The 23,803-nt window shown below is 32.3% G+C and overlaps 1 protein-coding gene and 1 pseudogene across 1 annotated transcript; both read right to left on the reverse strand.

Moving 5' to 3' along the window:
• On the reverse strand, nucleotides 1-11,516 carry LOC112026566 (rhamnogalacturonate lyase B-like; annotated as a pseudogene).
• Nucleotides 11,517-15,879: 4,363 nt separating this feature from the next.
• On the reverse strand, nucleotides 15,880-22,153 carry LOC112026520 (probable rhamnogalacturonate lyase B). The gene is given in 15 exon segments (XM_065763900.1): nucleotides 15,880-16,293; nucleotides 16,421-16,547; nucleotides 16,809-16,925; nucleotides 17,162-17,318; nucleotides 17,422-17,563; nucleotides 17,749-17,839; nucleotides 18,025-18,131; nucleotides 18,237-18,392; nucleotides 18,948-19,121; nucleotides 19,767-19,908; nucleotides 20,678-20,797; nucleotides 20,884-21,003; nucleotides 21,393-21,452; nucleotides 21,651-21,772; nucleotides 21,978-22,153. Coding segments are annotated over 15 exon segments (1,926 nt in total). The 5' UTR covers nucleotides 22,020-22,153; the 3' UTR covers nucleotides 15,880-16,044.
• Nucleotides 22,154-23,803: the final 1,650 nt, after the last annotated feature.

Consider the following 23,803-nt stretch of genomic DNA (forward strand, 5'->3'; position numbering starts at 1 on the left):
AAAAAGAAGAAGGAAACTGCCATTCGCTGTGTAACATTTTATTGATTTCCATGAATTCTATAAATAATGTAATAATTAATTACCAAAGAATTGTGTTAAATTCGTTTTTTTAGATAAACTTTTATGCAGAATTCTTAATCAAGGATTCCTGCTAGAATTTGAAGGATAGGGACCTTCCAAACGAATGTAGTCATACATGAGTCCCTGGAAAGGGCTATTACTTGGGTGTGCTTGTGTTAGAAAAATTGTATTATTTCCTTTCGCTACCTGAGTTCCTGGTACCCCTACTTCAAACAGCCAGTAGAGCCCATGAATTCCATGCCTCGCGATTGTGTTGTCCTTCCCAATAACTCCACTTGAAAACAGAGGATTCGCTGCTGGATCATTAATTCGAACCTTTTTAAGAAAGAAAAATTGCACCATTAGTTAAGTCAAAAAAATAAACGTATCTTTGCAAAATGTTAATATCAAAACTGCAACAACACAGTCACGACAATATCTTTTGTTTTTTTTCAAGAGAATTTTAATTTGTGACAGGAATCGAACCTCAGATTTCTTATTTAACCATAAAAAACTTTACCAGTTGAGTTAACTGAAATCCACCTCGCAACAATATCTTCGAGTTTGGGAATTGAGTATAAAATGATTTTTTTTTTTTTTTGCTTATTTTACATACCATTTGCTAGTCTCACACTACTTTTTATCTTAACTTTATTTGAAAATTTTAATTTCAGTTTTTTGAAAATAAAATAGCTCTTTTTTTTTCTCACATTATGCAAATAAGTTACTAAAATAAGAAATTCTCAAATAAAAAAAGTTGAATTAATCATTAAAAGAAAAAAAGAGTGTAAGTTGAATTATGAAGATCCATACTTGCAAATCGGAATTATGTGCAGTTGCAAGCGCTACTCGTAATTTATAGGATGCACTTTTATCAACATTGTCAAGATTGAACTTAATTTGCCATGTAGTTCCTTCATATGTGTTATTATCTGTCTTCCTGCATTGCAAAAACAACACATAACTGAAATCAATATTAAAAAATAAAAAAAATAAAAAATAAAAAAATCTATCCACAAAAGGCCAATGGTCACATTTTCTCTCTTTCGGTAACTTTTACAAGATTACGATCAGAACGAATACAACAGAGGAAATCACAACCAACTTTAGAATGGGCCTCTGGCCCTTTAATGGCACCCCCATAAAAATTTAAAAAATTATTACATACCTCAAGAATAGGAAGCCGTATTCCCTCCTCTCACATTCTTGTACTCCCAAAAAATTAGAAATGGCAACAAGTCAGGTTTGGAACGGGTTTTTTTATGCCCGAACCCGATCCACGAGCCCTCTCCCATTACCCAGACCCGGCCCGTTTAATAAACAGGTTTTTTTTTTAGCCCCAAGTCCGCCCTGTCCAACCACTTCTAGGCCTAATCCATGGCCCAATCCGACCCAATCTTATTAAAAAAAAAAACCCCAAACAAAAACAGAAACAACAACACAAATCCTATCACAAACACAGAAATCACCAACACAAACTCACATTTAACAATGAAATAAATTGTAAATAATATTATATAATAAATCAACATTGTGATTCTTAGATAGAAAATAAATAATAAATAAACACAAAAAAATAGAAGAAACAAAACTCCATTTATGGACCAATTTTTACATTAACACAAACATCAACTCCGATTCACATTCTTTGAAGTTATCTTAGGCGCTATAGTCAACTAAACCAACACAAAATATACACATGCATTACATTCTATACATATTGAATCCTCAAATAAATATCCAAAAACAAAAACTACTGAGAGAGGAAATGAAACCCAAAAAAAAATAAAAAATGAAGAACTCAGACCACTAAAGCTCCATCGGTGGTGGTTTCAGCCATCAATCCCACCCCTGGGCTTCGCATGACCTCAACACGACCAAGAACTCCTTCAATCATCACATCTCTCTCCAATTTAACAATCTCATGCTCCGATCTAACAACACAACCACATCTCTCTCCAATCTAACAATCCCATGCTCTGATCTAACAATCTTGTGCTTCTCTATGACAAATGGCAACCACCACGAGATCCGTGCCCCTCCACGAGGGTGAGGGTGGGTCGGTGAGTGAATGAGAGTAAGGGTAAGGATGACTAGGTGAGATCATGAGGGGTGGATGACATGAGAGTGAAAGTTAGAGTGAGAGTTAGTGAGGGTGAGGTGAGAGAGGCGGCTGAGTTAAGAGAGTCAGAGAATGAATGAGAGAAATGAGTTTTAGGGTTAGAGTGGTGATATATATATATATATATAGGTAGGTTTTTTTGTAATTTTTTCATTTAGGCTAACTGGGTTGGGTCCGGGTCCAGATTCGGGTCAGGTTTTGATAAAACCCAGACCCGACCCAAACCCGCTTCAGTTTTTTTTTTTTTAACCCGCACCCAACCCTATTCTTTATTGGGTCAGGTCGGGCTAGATACTTGCGGGTCGGGTTGTTATTGCCATCCTTACAAAAAACCTAATAATTACTTTGAAAATTTCTATTGATGTGCTCATGCATATCAAATAATCTCATCTAACAAAATAAATGTATCACCATCTAAATTCGTAACACACTAATTAGGTCTTGATATAAGGAGGGTCATAACCCTTTGGTGTTAACCCTTGGACCCAAACATATCATAAACCAACATGTACTAGAATTAGAATAGGGCTGATCATATATATATATATATATATATATACTCTCTTATTTATAGTATTGCACTACAAATATTAACTCAATTTTCCTCTCTTCTTTCATGATATCAAAGCTATATCTCTCGAACCATCATAAGAGCAAGTGTGTTTTAACTTTCCTACCATCACAAGGTCTTTATCTATCTCCACCAGTTGTGCAAATTGTCAATCCCTATCAAACTATCCATGTTGCCAATAGAGATATGTTCACACAAATAGAATAAAAATTTGTTTTCTCTCGTTAGTTGTTCACATTCTCTCACATAAATCAACACCATATTCATTTATTGTGATAATCAGAGTGCTATTCACATTACTTACAATGATTTCTTCCATGAATGAACAAAGCATATTGAGATTGACTATCGTTTCATTTGTCACCATCTTCTCCAACTTAAATCTCTCTCCAAGGAATTATTTGCATGAATTTTTATGAAGTCCCTTTCAAAACTCAAGCATGTCCTAAATTTGCCAACTTGAGTTTGATGGGGATGTTAGATATATTAGGCCCCTTGGGCCTTGGACATAAACATGTCGTGAACCCCCAATTATAACTAATGTACTTATAGATCAAGTAAACCTATACTTCCAAGACAAGTTTCCTAGCCCTACTATAGGGTTAGAACTCCTATAAATGTTATCTTATGTATAACATTGCACAATAAATATTAATTTAGTTTTGTTCTCTTCTTTTATTTGGGGCCGACCACATGATGCTTGTTCATAAAGAATTATTGCCTCCAATTGCCTCGGAGAATTGGTGTTTTTGATGAGATTGAGGTCATGTTATGACTCAATTCACTCAAGCGAATATTGTAGACCATATTCCCATTTATACCCTCGCGTTTTTTTTTTTTTTTAAATAGGAGTTACAATGATTACACTCAGGTATAGTAATCATGGTAACCCCTTCACCATTTTTATTCAATTTTAAAATGCAAAAAAAATGAAAGAATCAAATCATAAACAAATGAACAAGGCAGTATTGGAGATTTTTTTGTAGGGCAATATTGTAGAAATTCGAACCTAGTAACTTGAGCAAAGAACCAATCTTCACTATAGTCACTACCATCAATCATGTAAACCAAGTCTCCATCAGGATATAGTTCTGCATATCTCTCCCACAATCCGTATTGCCTATATCTGCCACATAAGAAAAACAAAATCATTTTCTTATTTCCATTCATATTATTAATTTCAAAAGAACAAAAAATACGTCTAAAATATTGGAATTGGATACACAGCACTAGTACATTAGCTAGAGAGAAGATATTAATTAAATGATATAAGAAACCCCCCCCCCCCCAAAAAAAAAAAAAAAAAAGCATTTAGGTCCTAATTTTAATTGATTTCTCTTGCATGAACCATACTAATTTCATATACATGTTACAAAAAATTCACAATTAAAGGGGACTAACCTTTCCGGATGGTTGAGATAAAGTTTGTTAATATACAAATGGTTAGGATCGGAACATAGAATTCTGCAGCACTGCGATCTGGGATGCCTATTTCCCACAGTGTTGGGCCATCTCTTGGAGGCTTATAAACAAGATCACCAACAACAATGCTAAGACCTGCTTCACATGATATTCAATTTCAAATCACTATAAAATAATAAGTTTAACACATTTAGATTGGATATGAATATAAAAAGCTTCATAACAAATTGAAAACAAGACCTGGAGTTATGGGAAGGACAGCATTGTATTTGTAATCACCGATGACACCAGGGACCCATGCATACAAATTGTAGTCGCCAGTACGTACATTCTCAATACTGAAACGGCCATTCTCATCAGCGATGGTCCAGAATTGGTAACCCTGATTTAAAAAAAAAAAATTTAAAAAAAAAAAAAAAAAAAAAAACGTAACTTTAAGTAATTGTTTTACTTTAACATAAAAGAAGTGCCAACGAGTCGTACTGGCGACATTATTGAGCCTGTTTGGCATTAGTTTCATCTTTTAGCTTTTAGTTTTTATGTACAGCTTTTTAAAATTTTACTTTTTCTCATATTTTCTCACTTTTTAAAATTTTTTCACAATACAAATATATTTTAACACACTTTCAACAAAAAGTTTTCAGCAAAAAATTAAATAAGTTGTTCCCAAACGGACTAATAATATGTAACTTTCATGTAGAATGGAATGAAAAACTTAATATTACCTTGCATTCTCTTTGCCAAGATCCAACTTCCCCTGGGAGTGCCAATCCAACATAAGAACCATTTCCAGGTATAGCATTCTCATTAAGATACCTAGACAAAGCTCAAAGTTTAAACTACAGTTAAATTTAACATGAGTTTAAACTTTTATCTAATGTGTATCATCAAGTCCACCAAACAAAATTGTTTTAAAAAATGAATATACTAAAACTATCAAGGAGATTAGATTGTAAGTAGATGGAAACAATAAATTGAAAAATGTCTATGTTAAATCTTAGGAAATGTCAATTATTTGAATTACAAGATTTTTGGTAAAAACTTATTAAAGTTAAAGAATATAATTAGACATTTCTAATTGGATTTTGTTAGCCGATATCTTAAGAACGTTTGTTTAAGAAATACTTGTAGAAATGAAAAAGGAAAAAACAACTAATTTTTTGGTTTTATAGTTTTTTTTTATATTTTTCATAAAAGTTTTATTAAAATTTTCTTAAATAATTCATTAACAAATGCTCTAAAGATGTCCGTTAAAAGAACTTTTTGTAATTTATTTTTATTTTTAAAAAACCACTTAGGATTGAATGGGGTAGAGGGTGAAACAGACATTGTGGGCTAAACATATCTAAAAAATTTTAGTTAATCATAAATTTACTATTCATGGGTTACACTACACTTTTTAGTACTATTTATATGTCTCATTGTATTATTTTAGCTTACTTTTACCTTTATTTACAGTACTTTCAACAAAAGATTTTCAATTTCAGCAAAATAAGCAGATTTCAAACGGACACTAAGAGAGAGAGAGAGAGAGAAAGAGAGAGAGAGAGAGATGTACCTATCAAGGACTAGTAATCGACCACTGACAGTACCCCGTTGATCTGACGGTGGAAAGTCCACTGAAGCTGGAAAATCATAGGGCCAGGCTTTAACTTCATTGATCGTCTGAAAAAAAAAAAATAGTTTGTTTTATTAATTGTTTGCCATCAAAGTTGTACAATCTAATTTTTAACAAATAAAACTGCCTCAACATGTATATAGTGATGTGAAACCTGGTTTTTAGCATCCTCCCAGAGTAAATCTTGGCCACCCTTATTAGTCAAAGAATTAAGATAAATAAAAACGGGGCCGAAAACTTTCTTCCATTCTTCATTAGGTCCAAATTTCATTACCAATTCATCTCCTGAATAGTGTACGCTATGAAATACCTGAGATTGTTTATGCCATTTAGAGAAGAGTTAAAGCTGTTAAAGATAATAAAAATGTCACACACCTTCATTTTATAGTTAATAATAATGTACATGCATTTGATCCACAATGAAGAATTTGGAACTATTTTTCACTTACAGAAAGGGAGGTTGGGCCGACGTGGGAGGTAAGGAATTGTTTGGGAGGTCCGGCAGATCGGAACTCATTGCTGGGTGTGATTTGCCAAAACCCCATGGGTGGGTCGCTGCTTATCCACCCATGAACTCCGATATCCTTGGCATTGCAAGAGTATTGGTACTTGTCATCCACCTACACAATAACCTGATAAACTCACCTAATATGCTTATCAAACACCAATTTAATTAACTACATTTTCAATTAAAAGAAAACTACATAAAAAGCTTCATAATTTATACCGTGTTTTAGGTTGTCTCAAACTTATGAAATCGTTTCAATTTGAAACTTCCTTCCATAATCATTATTCTGGAAAAATATAGAAAACTGTCGCACTCCAAATTTTACCTAAGACTTAGTTTATAAATCAATTTGACAAACATTGAATTAATTAAGAAGTGAAATCTTATATGCCAAAAACTCAAAGCTAGTCACCTATGTTAGATCTATAGTTGTTTATAGTGTTAGCAAACCATGAATAAAATGTAAATCTTGTGTGCTATAAAGTTGTATTTCAAGTCCAAGATAAATACCTGAGATCAACTCAAGAGAAAGGAAGTGTCTAGAATCTCGAGACGCAATCGATCAATCGAGCTTTGGCTTGAAAAACCATTAATAGAGCCTCAATTGATCAAGAATTGCAAATCCTGAATTTTGATTAGGCCTATTAAGTTGGTTCATGACTTGGAATTCAAGCCTACTTGTTAAAGTATAAAATAGATCATTAGAGTTGACTAAAAAACATGAAGAAATGCCTCCAATCATGTGTCTATGATTTCTATATCAATTCTCACTCAATTTACCAACATATTAGAGACAAAATAGTGCATCTAAAGGTCAGTGTTACTGCTGTTTGGTGATGAAGCTAAAGTCACAATACATCAACATAATCAAGTTGCTATGAAATCTTTGAGATGGTCCTTGAAGTTTTGAGTGGAAAGTTCATGTTTGCGAAATCCATGATAGGAGTCCAATAAGCTAGTAGTTATTTTCCTTCGGGGTTGGTGACTAAACCCTCGTAGTGTTTTTTTTCCTTTAATGTTGTTCATTGGTTGTCAACAAATTGTTGTGTCATTTATATTTTTCACTTATATTATATTGTGATATGTTGCTATGCTATTAACTTTGTATTGAATTTATACTTATATTGGTTATTTAATCAACTTGCCTTAATTTTGCATAATTAATCAACTAGGTTTAAATTTGAACCCTTCGAACTAGGTGAAACGCAAAACTTTATTAAGGATTTTCAATTTGTTTATGCTCCATTATAATTAATGTCCAAAAATAATGGAGATAGACAAAGGCTAAATTGAAATAGTTTCTTTCATAAGTTTAAAGTTTGATATCGACTATAAAATGTGCGACTTAAATTGAAATAGATTATATATTTTGAGCGTTTTTATTTAATTCTCATTTTATTATAAGTTTTTTTTTAGTGGACTCTTTATTATAAGCTAAGAGATAAAAGTTTATGTTACAGGTAAACAACTTTTGTCATAGTGACAATATTAAAATAAAAATGAACTTGCCCTTCAATATAAGTTTTTTTTTTTTTTTTAAATCTTTTTTGTACCTTTCAACAGTTGTAAAGAATTGTTATTGATATCGTAGAGGTGAAGAGTCAAAAATATACCTCTCCTTTGAATTCTGGCTCTATAGGATCGACAAGTTGTACTGCTTCTGGGTAGGCCAGGACTTCGCCTCTTCCTGGTAACCGGTCATCAGGTAAGGGCATGAATCTTTGCTTGTTGTCTGCTATAGCCATAAAATGAAACCTGCGAGTTTAAAAAACCTCCACGGTTAAATTGTGTAATCTTTTCCTTTGAATATCTAAATATGACCATTTTTTGTGGGAATTAAAAGGAAATTTTAATATTCTTCAAGACAAGCAATCTAAACCTTAAAAAAGAAGACACACATGGGTTTTAGTTAATTCAATTAATAAAATCTCTTATTATTAAATAAGAGATCTGGAGTTCGAACCCCACCTATACAAAAAACCGATTATTATCTTCATCTAATGATAAAAAAATAATCATCATGGAATTGATATTTATATGTTGAAATTCTATCATATTTATAAAAAATAAATACATAAATAAATAAAGAAGAAAGGTCAAATTTATTTACTTGTCTTTCCTAAGCTTCAATACAAGCCTAGTATTTTCCACGTTGAAAGCAGGCCATTCTTTTAAGTGTTCATAAATGGCATAGGAGTAGAATCCCGAGGAACCACGAAGCATCACGAACCTGAAAATAAATATATAGTTATACATAACATTTGTCGTTCCAAAATTTTTTTTGTCATTGATTGAAATCTTGATATAATAAGATGTGCTCTTGTGAACAAGTACCTTTTGTCTATATTCAATGGAACAAGTTTGCCCTCAAGTGAGGGATCCCACATTCTAGTGAATGATAGCTCTACTTGGTCTTCATTTTCCACAACTACCTTCAAATTTGTCCCTTCGATCCTGGAAAGCAATTATCAGCTCACGGATTGCATACCAGCTTCAGCTTTAAAATGCAAAAGTTTATATACTACCTTTTTTTTTGTTTTTTTAACAAGTGTTTAGATACTACCTTAATGACATGTAATCATTCAACAAAAGCTAAATATAATCCATTTGTAATTGGAAGAGTAGTTGAAAAGAAGTTAAAAAGAACAAAATTCTAGTGCTAATAATTGGAAGTTGAAAGTTGGAACTTGGAACAGCTTCAAATTAATATGAAATTGAATGTTGCAAAGCAAGGAAGATTTGATATACATCATGAATCACAAGTAAAATAGGCATTTCAAACATTTTCTTTTTTCTAAATTTTCTCTATATTTTGTGAATATATATGCATCATAATGTCACCATTTGGAAATTTATGTTGCAGGTATGTAAGGTCAAGTAAAGGTACTAACAATTAACAAGTACTCATGTTAGAATAATCATAAGCTCAGGAAATTTAATGTTAGAATATGCATAAGTAGTGAGGGCTGGGAAAACATACCTATCAATAAAACCCTTTGTTCCTGTACTTCCAGAAATGTTCCATACCAAATCCCAGTAGCTACATGGTTCAAAGAAATGAAAAAGTCAATTTCAGTAAGTTCATTAGGAAATCCTCTCATTTACTAAAATAGGATAGAAATCCTCTCATTTCCCACCTGTATACCCTTTATCTGGTTTGATCAATTTATCATCATATAAGATCATTAAAAAAATTAAGGCCGCCAGTGGAATTGTCTAATAAATTTCACATATTCTCAATCACTGTTTTTAAATGTTTAGTCTTAGGATTTGTATAACCTATCAAGTATCACAATCGTGTTCTTCAACAAATAAGAGAGATCAGAGATGTTGCTGGGATTTTTTTTTTTTTTTTTGAACAGCTTACCCTCTGTCAGTTTCGTTGTTAACAACTTCGAGCAAATTGTCAATGCCATTATATTTTATTCCAGTGACCAGTCCTCCTGGATTTGATAGGTTGACTTGTACTATGCCATTATCCATAACCACCTGCAAAAATTATATTTTTCATTAATATTCCCCATTCCCACACTGCACTTATTGAATTATTGGAATAAAATCTTTGGTATAATTGTAGAAAAAGAGGTACCATATTAAAAGAATATTAAAGAAAAAGTTACTTGAGGGCCTTACAAATTGATCTTTAATTTGTAGTTGGACACGTGGAAATGACATATTGGAACTGCCCTTTGCTATCTCCCGCAACTGCATTGGAACCATGGATCTATCAATCTGGTATTGGGTGTTTGAGTAAAATGTAAAGCATAAACTGACTGTAAGCTAAATTCAAATATGATTATTCTGAGAATGAGAGACAGTTCATCCCTAACCTTTTCACAATCCAACCAGAGAATGTACATGTGAATGTTCAGACTTCAAATTTTTCTGGCCTACTTTGCTTGAACTGAACTAGAGAAAAAAGCAATATTTTCTTTGTCGCAACCACTGTTTTGTGTCAATGGTGCATTAAATGGTGCTACTCACGGGTTGGTAGTCGTTATGTTAGAAATCTAAACTAGAAATCATGAAATTATGGAAAATTTTGTTTAAGGAAAGCTGCCAATACCATTAAGATCATATAGTCAAAGTTCTACCAGATTTTTTTTTTTTTTGGAACTACTAGAATTGGGTTATAGCATACTTTTTTCACTTTCATTTCATGTAAAGAGTGTGCCGGGAGGAAGGGTGGGTGGTAACCTTAGAATATCGTTATGTATTATGGATTTCTAGTTGCCGTTTCTAACGAGAGTAATGCACCTGTAAGAATTTAAAAAAAAAAAGTATTGGGCATGTTTAACAGTATCACATTGACGGTAAAAAGTCCTATAGTTTAAGTTATCACTGTTTCTAATGGAGATATCTAGAGTTTAATGTAATCAAGTTTTGATTTTTAATCTATTTAGAAATTATAGAAGAATGAGATAAGAACAAAATAAATTATTTAGTTAAAACCCAAAAAAAAAAAAAAAGATATTGAAATGTATGAAATTTTGCACCTAATTAACAAAATTTTTTTAAATGTTTGAAATTTTGCTACACAATATAATCAAATAATTACCACCATTGCAAACCCCAAAAGCAAAACAAAATCGTTTACATGGATTACAAACGAACACAAGAAGAAACCCACGTTTAAGCAAAAAAAAAAAAAAAACAAGAAGAAACCCACGTGGGTTAAACAATGTGTTTTTTTATCAATGATTTCTTTCAGTTTCAGACAATGCACTAAAACATGCAAATCTAAATAATTAGACATCAAAACAAAGACATCAATTTTTTTTGTGATGATGAATTTACCTGATTGGCAAATCCGGTACCAAAACAAAGAAGCAATTGACCAACAATAATAATCCAAACCCTTTGAGCAAAGCCATTGTTTGATGCACCAGCACAAAAATGTCTTCCACCCCTAGGCATTGTAGTATGCTTACCAAAAGGTCGGATCACTATTGCTGCAAAAAATGGATGCCACCAAAGCAGCAAGATATAGAGATGAAGGAAACAGATTCAATGTCTGGCTATCAAAAAAAAAGCAAACAGTTTCAGTGTCTGGCTATCAAATTTGCGGTATTGATCATTATAAGGTTTTAATGGAGGACTTTTTCTTGTAAAGAGCAGGAAAGAACTCTTTATGACATTAATATACCAAAAACTTATGTTAGGCAACTCAACGTAATACTTAGAAAAATAAATCAAACATTTATGTCTCCCTCTTTTATTCATTTACTAGCCAAAAACCCGCGGTTTGCATTGTATATTATTTTTTTTTTAAAAGTTTGTTTAATTGTTTTAATATATTATAGCATCCATTTAAATATTCATTAATTATTGCAACTAATTTTCTTTTTAAGTATAAAAAAATCAAAAGAAAAAAAATGTAAATTTTGTGAAAAGAAAAGGGCTTTTGTTTAAATAAATAAATAAGCCGTAGTGGGAGAGATTTAGATGGGTATCAAATTAAAATGACAAACATTGTTTTTTAGAAGATAATTAAAAAAAAATTTAAGAATGACTTAATTGGAAAATAATCTTGCTTCTTTATAACAACAATGATTTATCAAGAATTGTGGATTATAAAGGCTTTTCCTTACAATCAAATATATAGTTGCATAGAAATTATGGTGCTATTGATTAATCTTAATACCCGTAATTAATTAAAGAAATGAATTCAATAGAATTAAAAATGACCCTATATATGTAGGCTTCTACCCAATCACCGATGAGTGATTTACAAGGTAAAATATTTTTGAATTCAAAATGAAATTTGTTATTCAATATTTATGACTTTATTTCTAAATTAAGTTATCTTTCATTAATATGGGTATTTTTGAACCACAAAAAATATAATTGAAAGAGGAGAATCCTCTTATATATATGTGTGTGTGTAAAATGCCAAAACCTAAAAAGAAAAAGAAATCACTAGGGTTTTTTTCCCAGGAAAATCCCCAAAGAAAGTGAATTAATATTTCACCTAAAATAATATGGAAATTAAATCACGATGGATATATATAGAAATAGTGGTGGCTTAGTTGTTATTTAGTGCTCTCTGTTTGAAGTATTCTTTAACGTTATTGCTCTTATATGTCCTCTAAAATCAATGCCCACCTTTTGAAATTATCGACTTGGAAATTTTCGCAATGCGAGCAGCACAAGCAAATATGTTAGTTTTAATAAATGAAAAGTCTTACCGTACAAATGGAAATTCTATGCTACATTTAGAAGGGTCATCACCGCAAATTGAGGTCCAACTTGCTGGCTTGCTCATAATTTTAGGGATTTGATTGGAGAAATTACACTACAGCTCACAAAATAACATTCAAACTTAGCATAATTAGGTGGCTGACCCAACATTTTAGAAGGTAGTATTTTTTTTTTTTTTTTTTTGAGTAATGCTACATGCACAAACTATTTTATAACATTTTTACAAAATGTTAATATGGCTAATCGCTTATTAGTTTTCATCTAAGCCACCATTTATCAATGCCCACCTTTTGAAATTATCGACTTGGAAATTTTCGCAATGCGAGCAGCACAAGCAAATATGTTAGTTTTAATAAATGAAAAGTCTTACCGTACAAATGGAAATTCTATGCTACATTTAGAAGGGTCATCACCGCAAATTGAGGTCCAACTTGCTGGCTTGCTCATAATTTTAGGGATTTGATTGGAGAAATTACACTACAGCTCACAAAATAACATTCAAACTTAGCATAATTAGGTGGCTGACCCAACATTTTAGAAGGTAGTATTTTTTTTTTTTTTTTTTTGAGTAATGCTACATGCACAAACTATTTTATAACATTTTTACAAAATGTTAATATGGCTAATCGCTTATTAGTTTTCATCTAAGCCACCATTAATATCACTTTTTTATTTACAAATAATCACTCACTACATCAGCAGTTTGTAAAAAAAAATTGTAAAATATTTTGTATCTCTCGTATTATTCTTTTTTTTTTTTAATTAGGCATAATTATTTTTCAATATAGATATGGTATTAAGTGGCAGATCCATAATTTTAGCAAATTGTTTTTCTTTTAATAGGAATCTAAGACTCCAATTATTCTGTCTTTAAACAACGTTAAACTTTATTTGGTTTTTTTTTTTTTTTAATTTTAGTAATGCCTCTATATTTTTATTGTCATTACACGTATATTAGTCAATTAATGCATTTTTAAACAAATACTTTTTTTTTAAAATCATTTTTAACCAAAAAAATAGGCAAATGACAAATTAAGAATTAATGGTCATTGGAAGAGAAATGGTTCGGAAAATTACTAGACAAATGACAAATCATAAATTAATGGTTATAAATAAAAATAAAAATAAAAATGTAAACATAAACACCATACTAAAAAAGAACATTTACTTCATTTGAATTTTAAAATTATATGCCAGTCTGCCAGATGTTGAGTATTATGGCAAAAATACTATCATGTATAGATAATTTTTTGACTCATTTTTATCTATATTATACTAATTAAATGTAAGACGATGCCCCATATTATTGTAGTATGATTTGAAAAGTACATGTCATTGTAGTATCAAGTATGCATCTGCTCATTTTGGGATCCAAATAATAAAAAAGGAAACCCCAATTAAAGTTGAGAGAGAGAGAGAGAGAGAGAGACTTCAATATGGCTTTTGGAATTTAAAAAAAAAAAAAGAAAAAAAACCCAATACATTAACTCAAATTCAGGGGGGAAGAAAAACAAACATTTATGGGAGATTTGACACCTTCGATATTCATTGTCAATTTTTTTTTTTTTTTTTTAAACTTTAAATATTTGCATGGGTTCAGCTTACATCTAGTTAATTCTTAGAGCATTCGCAGCAATTGTTGTAAAATTTTAGCTATTTAGTTATACAAAAAGTCACTTTATCTATTTTACTACATACATGCTGCAACAATGAATCTATTTTAGCTTTCAACACAATAAAATAATATACACATCACAATAAAATAATATAAACACTACAATAAAATAATATATCCTACTACCAAAAAAACAACCACAGCACCAACCACAACCACTATTAGCCACATCCACACCAACAACCACCACCACCACCACCAGTTCACAGCAGGTAAAAAAAAAAAAAAAAAAATCCACCACCACACCACAGCCCACAACACAGAGAGAGAGAGAGAGAGAGAGAGAGAGAAAAAAAACCAAGTAAGGCGCGAGATGGGTTGGTGGGGTAGATCGAGGCCGAGGTCTGTGGTGTGGATCGACGACGAGGTCTGCAGCATGGATCGGCAACGAGGTCTGTGGCGTGGATCGCGATGAGATGAAGTTGAGAGAGGGCTGAGAGAGGTGAGACTGAGAGAGAGAGAGAGAGAGAGAGAGAGGGGCAATATTTTAATGCGGCCAGAATTTAAAAAAAAAAATTTTTTTTTTTTTTTAGCTCTAAGCTACAGTGTACATCTATCTATAGATGTGCACTGTAGCAAATCATCTAAAAAAAATAACTATAGCTCCACTGCTGGAGCAAGTTTTTTGTGCGTGAAGAGCTAAAATATACCAATATAGCTTTTTAGCACTACTGCTACGAATGCTCTTAATAGAACAACTCATTTGTTATTAACAAACGATTGAGATTAAAAGTACAGCCACATCATTTTTCTTTTGGGCAAATTAACGCCTGGCAAGGTTTCTTAAGTGAAGAAAACACACTAACATAAGGATAATGCAAATTGCAGAAAGCTCTTGGGCTACATGATGTGAAGATTTCATTCTTTGCCAATGAATAGGCAAATGGAAGGGTAATGGTTGGGAATGGTTAGGAAAATGAATGGGCAAAAGGATTTCATTGAGACCCTTTTTTTTTTTTTTTTTTGACAATTACCCTTAAACATGTTATCGAGACTTTGCCAGTATGTTTGCTTGGTTTTTTTTTCCCATTCGACATAGAGATAACTCTCTACCTATTTGGGCATACAAGCTAATGTCACATGCGATGCTTGATTACATTATAAGTTTATAAGAAAATATTTGTAAAAAAATTATTTTTATTTAAGTATAATACTTACTAGGTACAATTTTTTTTTTTTTAGAAAGAGGACAATAATATTTGAATATTATTTATATTGCATGTCATTAAAAAGAAAGGAAGTGTGAATTTTTTTTTTTTAATTCAATAGTTACAATGAGGGAGGGGGAATTTAAAATATACTGCACCACACCGTACTGCATTGCAAATATGACCACAAAAATAAGGTGTGGTGCAATTATGATTTTAGCTAAACTGCACCGCACCGCACCGCGAACTCCCCTGGACCATAATTTTCTATTGGATTCAAGTTCAATTTTATTAAGTCTACACATCAAAGGCCCTAAATTCAACAATGTTCCTTAATTCTCTTTTTTTTTTTTTTTTTTTGGGTATAATTACAAATTACAATCAGTTTATTTATTTATTGTACACTAATAAATTGCCAAAAGACTTGGTTGCATATCTTATCATTAGTATACAAAATTATTATTATCAGTAGTTCCCTTCTACCTTATCTTGATTGAATTTTTCTTCCCACTTGTTTTACTTGATGTTTTCGAAAGGAGACACAAAAGACAAGGTTAATTTGAAGCTTTGTTCAAGTGTAATTTCACAACAACCTCATCATACTTAAAGGTGACTGAATTTTTTCATCAACATTACAAACCAAAAACATTCCCCATCAATCTAATAGAAATATAGATAAACATTAATTAATTTTGTATACTCTTTAAGGAAATCAATTTTTATTTCCCGGAAGTAGAAGATGGGGGACCTTCTAAACGGATATAGTCATACATAATCCCTTGGAAAGGGCTGATACTTCTTGGTTGTGTCAAAAAAATAGTATTATCCCCTTCAACAAGCCGACCACCTGGTACGTCCACATTGTAAAGCCAATAGAGCCCGTGGATTCCATGTCTAGCAATTGAATTGTCCTTCCCTATTAGTCCACTTGAAAACAGAGGATTTGCTTTTGGATCGTTAACCCGAACCTTCAATTACAATTCATTTAGAATTAATGGTGTCAGTATGCATTCGAAATCGATGCTACTAACAAGTAATGATTTTTCTCTCCATGTCATTGGCATTAAGCTAATAATCAGAAACGAAGTTTTATACCTGCAATTCAGAAACAGTGGCAGATGCCAGTGCCACTCGCAACTTATAAGTAGCATTACGATTCACACTGTCAAGATTAAATTTGATTTGCCATGTAGTTCCTTGATACGTATTATTGTCTTTTTTCCTGTGATGCAAGAAAGTTAGCTTGTTAATTGAACTAGCTGATAGCTACATTCTAATAATCGGAACTTTAGCATTAAAGATGACAATTGTACATATAAATTCACATACGTTTGAAGTTTTTTTTTTTTTTTTTTTTTTAATGGGGGGCTAAAAAATTACTTTAAAATGATCTAAAATGAACTCAAACAGTATTGCAGCTAAAGAGAAGATTTGAAGAAAAGTTTGATCAAGCTAAAAAAAATAATAATAAAAAGAATTGCACCTGGTACACTGAGCATAGAACCAATCTTTAGTGTAATCACTCACACCAACTGTGTAAACCAAGTCTTTATCAGGATAGAGTTCTGCATATCTTTCCCACAAGCCATACTGTCTAAACCTGCCAATTAAAATGTGTAACATAATCTGACTGAAATTATGTAATTAACCACAATAACTTATATACCTAGATTATATAAGAATAATATATATTGGAAATATAATCGAATCATTTCAAAGGGTTGGTTATTCATTCATGGAGAGTTAAGTATTACTAAATTGTTAACTGGGACTGAATATGTATTAAATTTTTTAACTAATTCATAGGGGAAAATGGGAAATAGAAAGTTGTTCAACCTGTCAGGATGATTGACATAGAGTTTGTTGATATACTTTGGATTAGGATCAGGAACATAAAATTCAGCTGCAGAACGATCAGGGATGCCAATTTCCCATAGCGTAGGGCCATCTCTTGGAGGCTCATAAACAAGATCACCCATGTCAATTTCACAATCTGCATTACATGTCACTCAAACTATCAAAGTTCACATTTTAACAATATAACTTGATAGGAGATTAGGAGAAAGAGGAACAATAAAATTTGATGAAAAAAGTACCTGCAGTTATGTTAATGACAACATCATATCTGTAATCCCCAATAAAACCTGGGACCCAAGCATAGAGATTATAGTCCCCAATACGTATATCGTTAATTGAAAAATAGCCATCCTCATCTGCTTTGCTCCAGAATTGGTAGTTCTGAGAATTGGGAATTGAAAAGGTAGCTTAAATTGAGAACACCAAATGACTAATGATCAAATCAATTACATTGGTAATGGGTGGTTTTTAAACATACAAGGTAACTTAAATTGTGAACAAAAAAGAAAGGAAAAAAATTATAAAGCCCCAAAATAGATGTAGAACATAAAAAATTAATCTGTCACCTTGCATTCTCTTTGCCATGATCCAATGTCACCTTGAGGAGCCAAGCCAACATAAGCGCCATTAGCAGATATATAGTCATTGCTAAGATACCTAGAAATTGCATAGTTACAAAAACAGTAATGACATAAAATGACCAACAAAAGGTGATGATTATTATTGAAAATTAAAAGGACTTTCAGCTTGAGTTCTCAGACAAGAAAATTAAGAAAAGAAATAAGTGTGTTTATTCTTGAAAAATTTTAGATCAAACTTAGGTGTATAGTATGTATGCCCACCTGTCTTGGACTAGAAATCTACCACTAACGTTACCACGTTGGTCTGACTTGGGGAAATCCTCAGAAGCAGGAAAGCTATAGGGCCAGCTTTGGACTTCAATCATCATCTAAAAGATTGAAGAAAAGTTTGTGTTAATGCTTTGTTTATAGGCTAATTAATTGTGACTATTTATTTTACAACAAAAAGAAAATGCAACATTTTGGTGGTAAACCTGTGTTTTAGCATCCTCCCATAGCTGAAGTGGGTCGTCTCCAACATATACAGAATTAACGTACATAAAAACTGGGCCGAAAACTTTCTTCCATTGCTCACCGGCTTCAAATTTTGGCACTAGGTCCTCTCCGGAATAATGTGCACTAAGAAACATCTGATAAGTTTGTTTTAATTATAATTTACACATAGTTAGCAATCATAGTAGACATAGAGACTTTGTCTTTTGGGCTAGGCTAAATCATAGTAATAGGCATTAATGGTAATATATTGTGGTGATTTTTCTTTTCTTTTTTTGAAAATGTAAAAACTACCATCAATTTTATACAAAAATCTTACAAACAAACTTGACAATGAACATATGATTAATATCATATCAATCATGTAATAAATAATTATTTTTCTTAGATATTGACACATCAATTCATTTGTAAGTTATGCTTAATAAAATTTATTGTATTCTTAATATCACTCCACATTGCAAAATGAAAAGTTTTCTCAATACTATATTATTACTGCATGCAAAAGAAAACAAGAAGTCTACAACACAACTTTTTTCATAAATCTTTTCGTAATTGATGAGATGACAAGTTATTACAAGTAGATAATAAAGTGGTATTAATGATAGACATATGTGAATACCAATAATGACTTGTCTCCTTAACAAGAGATGAAAAAGATTAGCAAAAAAAAAAAAAAAAAAAAACTTTACTTACAGCAAGGGTTGTGGGGCCACATGTGAGGTTAGGTTTTGTTTGAGAGGACCTCCTGATCGAAATTCATTGCTGGGTGTGATTTGCCAGAATCCCACACCTGAGCCCATGGAGATCCACCCATGTACTTGATTATTTTCGTTGTTACATGAGTACTGGTACTTGTCATCCACCTATACAACCACCACCCAATCAGAATTACATATTTTTGATAGAGATTTAGCTTGCATCCAATGTAGAGATGGCGAAAATTCCCCATCCTACCCTTCACTACTTGTGAGGGTTTTCCCTACTCTGAAGTGGTGATGAGCCCCAAATGTGTATAATTTATTTCATTTACATATTCTATTATTGTGCCCTAAAAATATTGTTTTTTTCCTCTCTCTTAGAGCACTTACGACTGCCCCTCCCATTTCTATTTCATCTCTATCTCATTAGGGATGGTAATATACCTCCAATTTGCCAACCTACCCATGCTAGTGTTTCTTACCTCAAAGAGGGGACGAGACACCCCTAATCTAACCCCATCCAACCTTGTTATCATCCCTCCAGTGGCCCAATATATTGAATACAACACGGACATGAAACATGTCCAAAAGAGATCACTTTCGTATAGTCTAGTGCACTAGAGCATTAGACCAAAGCTTCACCTTATCTGATAGTGTCTCTTGTAAAACTAGACCATAATATATGCATTTATTCGTGTGCATCAATCATATGGGTAATTCTAGTCTTTTATGTACCATACCAATTCAACTTATGTGTCAAATATGATTAATGCGATTATTGTTGTAGATGAAACAAGTGCAAGGAAATACCTCTCCTTTTAACTCTGGCTCCACAGGGTTGACTAGTAGGACTGCCTCTGGATAGGCTAGGGCTTGGCCTCTTGAAGGTAATCGATCATCCGGGAGGGGCATGTATCTTTGCCTGTTGTCCGCTAGTGCCATATAATGGAACCTACATTTTTTAAACATCTTTTGTATAGTACTTTGTTGGGTTATAGTCGGGGAAGTAAAGAGAAAGGAAAATTACAAGGAAGAAAAAGGAAAATGAAAGAGAAAATAAAATTATTTTCCTCATTTGTGTTAAGATATAGGAAAAAAATAAGAAAATAATCTATCTTTCCTACTGAAAGGAAAAATAAAGGTTTTAACCTTTTTATCTCTACAAGTAGGACCTAAGTATCCCTCACAAGTGCAATAGATTTCAAATTTGTGGTGAAAAGTTAAAGGTATATTTGAAAATTTATTACACATTATTTTCAAAGATTACGGTTTGATACACACATGTGCCTATTATACATTTGCTATTTCAAGTTTTGAAATCGTGAGTTCAACCCACATTTTTAGTTATAAAACATGTGTATGTATACAAACATGTGTGAAATAAGTTTTAGCCATTTTCAAATCTATCAATTCAGCATTTTTCCTTTCCAATTTCCCTCCTCTTCTGTCCATTTGGGCAGATAGAGATTTGTGGATTCAAGCAGAAAACCATTCTCTCCAATTCCTCACCCCTTCCTTTCCATAGTTGGAATCAAAAAGCGGTGGGAACAGAGTGTAAGTGCTAAATATATTTTTTAATATTTGAACTACTTCCAGAATCTCACTAATTTGGCATTATTCTTGAGACTCAATCCCTGGCAAGCTTCAATGTGATAATAAAAAATGGACAATTAATTTCATGATAGAAGAAAATGGAAGATATAATAAAAGGAATTGTGTACTTGTCTTTTCTGAGCTTGAAAGCAATCCTAGTTTCGTCGAGGTTGAAAGCAGGCCAATCCGTGAGGTGCTCGTAAATGGCATAAGAGTAGAAGCCTGACGAACCTCGAAGCATTATAAACCTACATTATATTACAGCCAGTATCAATGTTGTTTTCAATATCCTTATTATTGAAATAAATATAGGTTTTAAGGCTTGAACATGGACCTTTTGTCGATATTTAATGGGACAAGCTTGCTCCCCAGAGAGGGATCCCACGTTCTTGTGAATGAGAGCTCAACTTGTTCCTCAGTTTGAACTATAACCTTGAAACTTGTTCCTTTGATTCTGCATGGTAATACGCATTAGTTAGTACGTATTTAAGCAGATACTCGTAGTTATTAAAGGTGGTCCAATGGGGATAAATTTGAGGTTTTTTTTAGCCATCACACTCGTCAAATAGACGAGGCAATAAATATAATTGTGTCATGTCATCAATATAATATAAGGTGGATGTAATCAAATTTGTAGTATTTCGCTGTGGAACAAATTAATCATGTTCCCCCTAACCTCGCTTAAAAGAAAAAGACTTTAACAGCTCTTTTATTTCAAATCAAGTTGAAGTTTGTAAAGGGGAGCAAATGTACATATATATATATATATATATCATTAGAACCTTTAAAATGAAATTACAGAGAGAGGGCAGGACTAAGATATCAAGAATTATAAGAACTTACACATCAAATGTACCAGTTGTTCCTGTACTTCCTGGTGAGCTCCAAACAAGGTCCCAATACCTAAACATTCCATTTGGAAAAATAGGGTCAGTTCTATAAATACGCCAAATGTAAGCAATTGAATGCTTAATTTAAGTTCATGGTTCAAATAGTTCTCAGAAAGAAAAAAAAAAGTTTATAGTTCAAATGAATCAAATAAAAGAAAAACATCTTCCCAAGTCAACAATTTGCAAGCTGATCTTATATATAGTTCTGTACCCTCTATTTGATTCGTCGTTAAGGACTTCAAGCAAGTTGTCAATGCCATTATATTGAACTCCAGTAACAATTCCGTCAGGATTCGATAATGTGACTTGGAGTATGCCATTGTCCATTACCACCTGCACATGAAGTTTGAAACAAGGCTCTGTTACGTGATAGTTTCTGCAAGTTTCAAATAACCATGAAGCTAAGTTCAGACCAATCCGTAGCTCAAGAAGAGTATGACAATAATAAATAAAAGCTATATCTTATCTATCACAATTTGTGGCCTCGATGAAACACTTAGCGCACAGAAATATTAATTAAAAGGTGCACATGATTTACATGACGATCTCCAATATGTAATTGCACCCCCAGAAGTGTCATGGTGATCCTCTCACTAGTCTTCCTTGGAACTTCTTGAGGACAATGAAAATATGTCAAATGGTATCAACAAAGAATATTTTACTCAAAACCATAATGATTTTGTGAAGAAAATTCTGTCTACTTCTTACCAAGATCTCTGCAGAGAAATGTCAAGAAATTTGAAGGTTTATATAGAAGATTATGTTTGGGCCTTAGGCCCAGTTTTTCTTTGAACTAGAGATAAAGCAATATAGATTCTCTCTCCACTATACTCATGTCTTAATCTCTTTCCTTAGTCGCCACCACTGTCTGGTGCATTAGATAATATAGCGTAGAAGAGTCGCTATGTGAATTACGCAGCCAATATTCTACAATATCATCATTAAAACATAATGGAATGTATGACATGGATAAGATTTCTGTTAATAATTTATTTGATGGAGGTGATCAACAAGGACCTACGGCATGTCCAATGAGATGAAACCCCTCCAAGCATTGTTTGCCACGCCATGCAGTCGTTATAATCTTCTGCTGAAGAGGCTTTAAATTTGAAAGCAACTGAAGGTCTTGGACAGATTGCAATTTCAATTCAGAACTCAGATAGGTAACTTAGATTGCCATCTAAGTTTTAAGAATTGCTTCATAATTTTTGGTTACTGCTTTTTTGGAAATAAGTATGCAATTTTTGCTGACATGGCATTGTTTATATATCTCATTTCAATTTTTTTTTTCCTTGGATAAATCATATCCAGTTTCAACTTTCAAGTTACATCTAGTGTAATTTTATATTAAATAAATATTTTGTCAATTGTACCACATCGTGTATTCTCTAGATATTTATCATGCATGAACAATTTTATATCAATCTAATGTCATTTATTATCCAATTCAGAAAGTCATACATTAAATTTAATTTAAAATGGTAAAAAAACAAACTAACATTTTTAACAATTTCTAAAACACTTATTTTTAATCTTCAATTGTCTTGATATTTGACAAGCAACAAAGTGATACTAAGGATTTACTACATAAAACTTACTAATTGATCTATCATTAATCACAAACAAGTAATTCAAACATTCAATTATTAAATTGTTGAAGTCTACCAATCACATTCATTGTCACATTAATTTGTAATTTTTATGTATTAAAATTTGTAGTATCTTTAATATTATTGTTATTTGTATAATAGAGAATCTATAAGCTGCAGTGCTGCATCCTCACCTTTCATTTAACTAGGCTACTTGTTTTCTACAACGACTTCGGCTTATCCCATTACTTGTAAAAGTCTCCAGTCTCCACACACACAGAGTTGAGCCTAAAACCTCCTCTTAAGAAAGTGGGACAGACACTACCGGGCTAAGAAAATTTTTAGTGATGCTTGTTTCAAATAAAAATTCTGCATACTTTCAAAGTTTATACCAATGGCCCTTAGGATTACAGGGAAAGACGACAGACTTCTCATTAAAGAGAAAATGCATCAACTTACATATCAGTCTTTGTCAAGTTCTTTATTTAGATACAAATTGATAAGAGTGGAAGACATGCTTTATATATACATGCATAGGGTATAAATAAACACTCTAAGATGTGATAAATACTACTGCAACTCCACTAAAATGAACTCAGAGTTCATCTTTGACATTAAAAGAAGGGGGCCTTCTAAACGAATGTAGTCATACATAAGACCCTGGAAAGGGCTGGTGCTTCTTGGTTGCGTCAAAAAGATAGTATTTTCTCCTTCAACAAGCTGAGCACCTGGTACATTCACGTTGTATAGCCAGTAGAGCCCATGAATTCCCCCA

Source organism: Quercus suber, unplaced genomic scaffold, assembly GCF_002906115.3.
Source record: "Quercus suber isolate HL8 unplaced genomic scaffold, Cork oak 2.0 scaffold_530, whole genome shotgun sequence".
Classification (NCBI taxonomy): Eukaryota; Viridiplantae; Streptophyta; class Magnoliopsida; order Fagales; family Fagaceae; genus Quercus; species Quercus suber.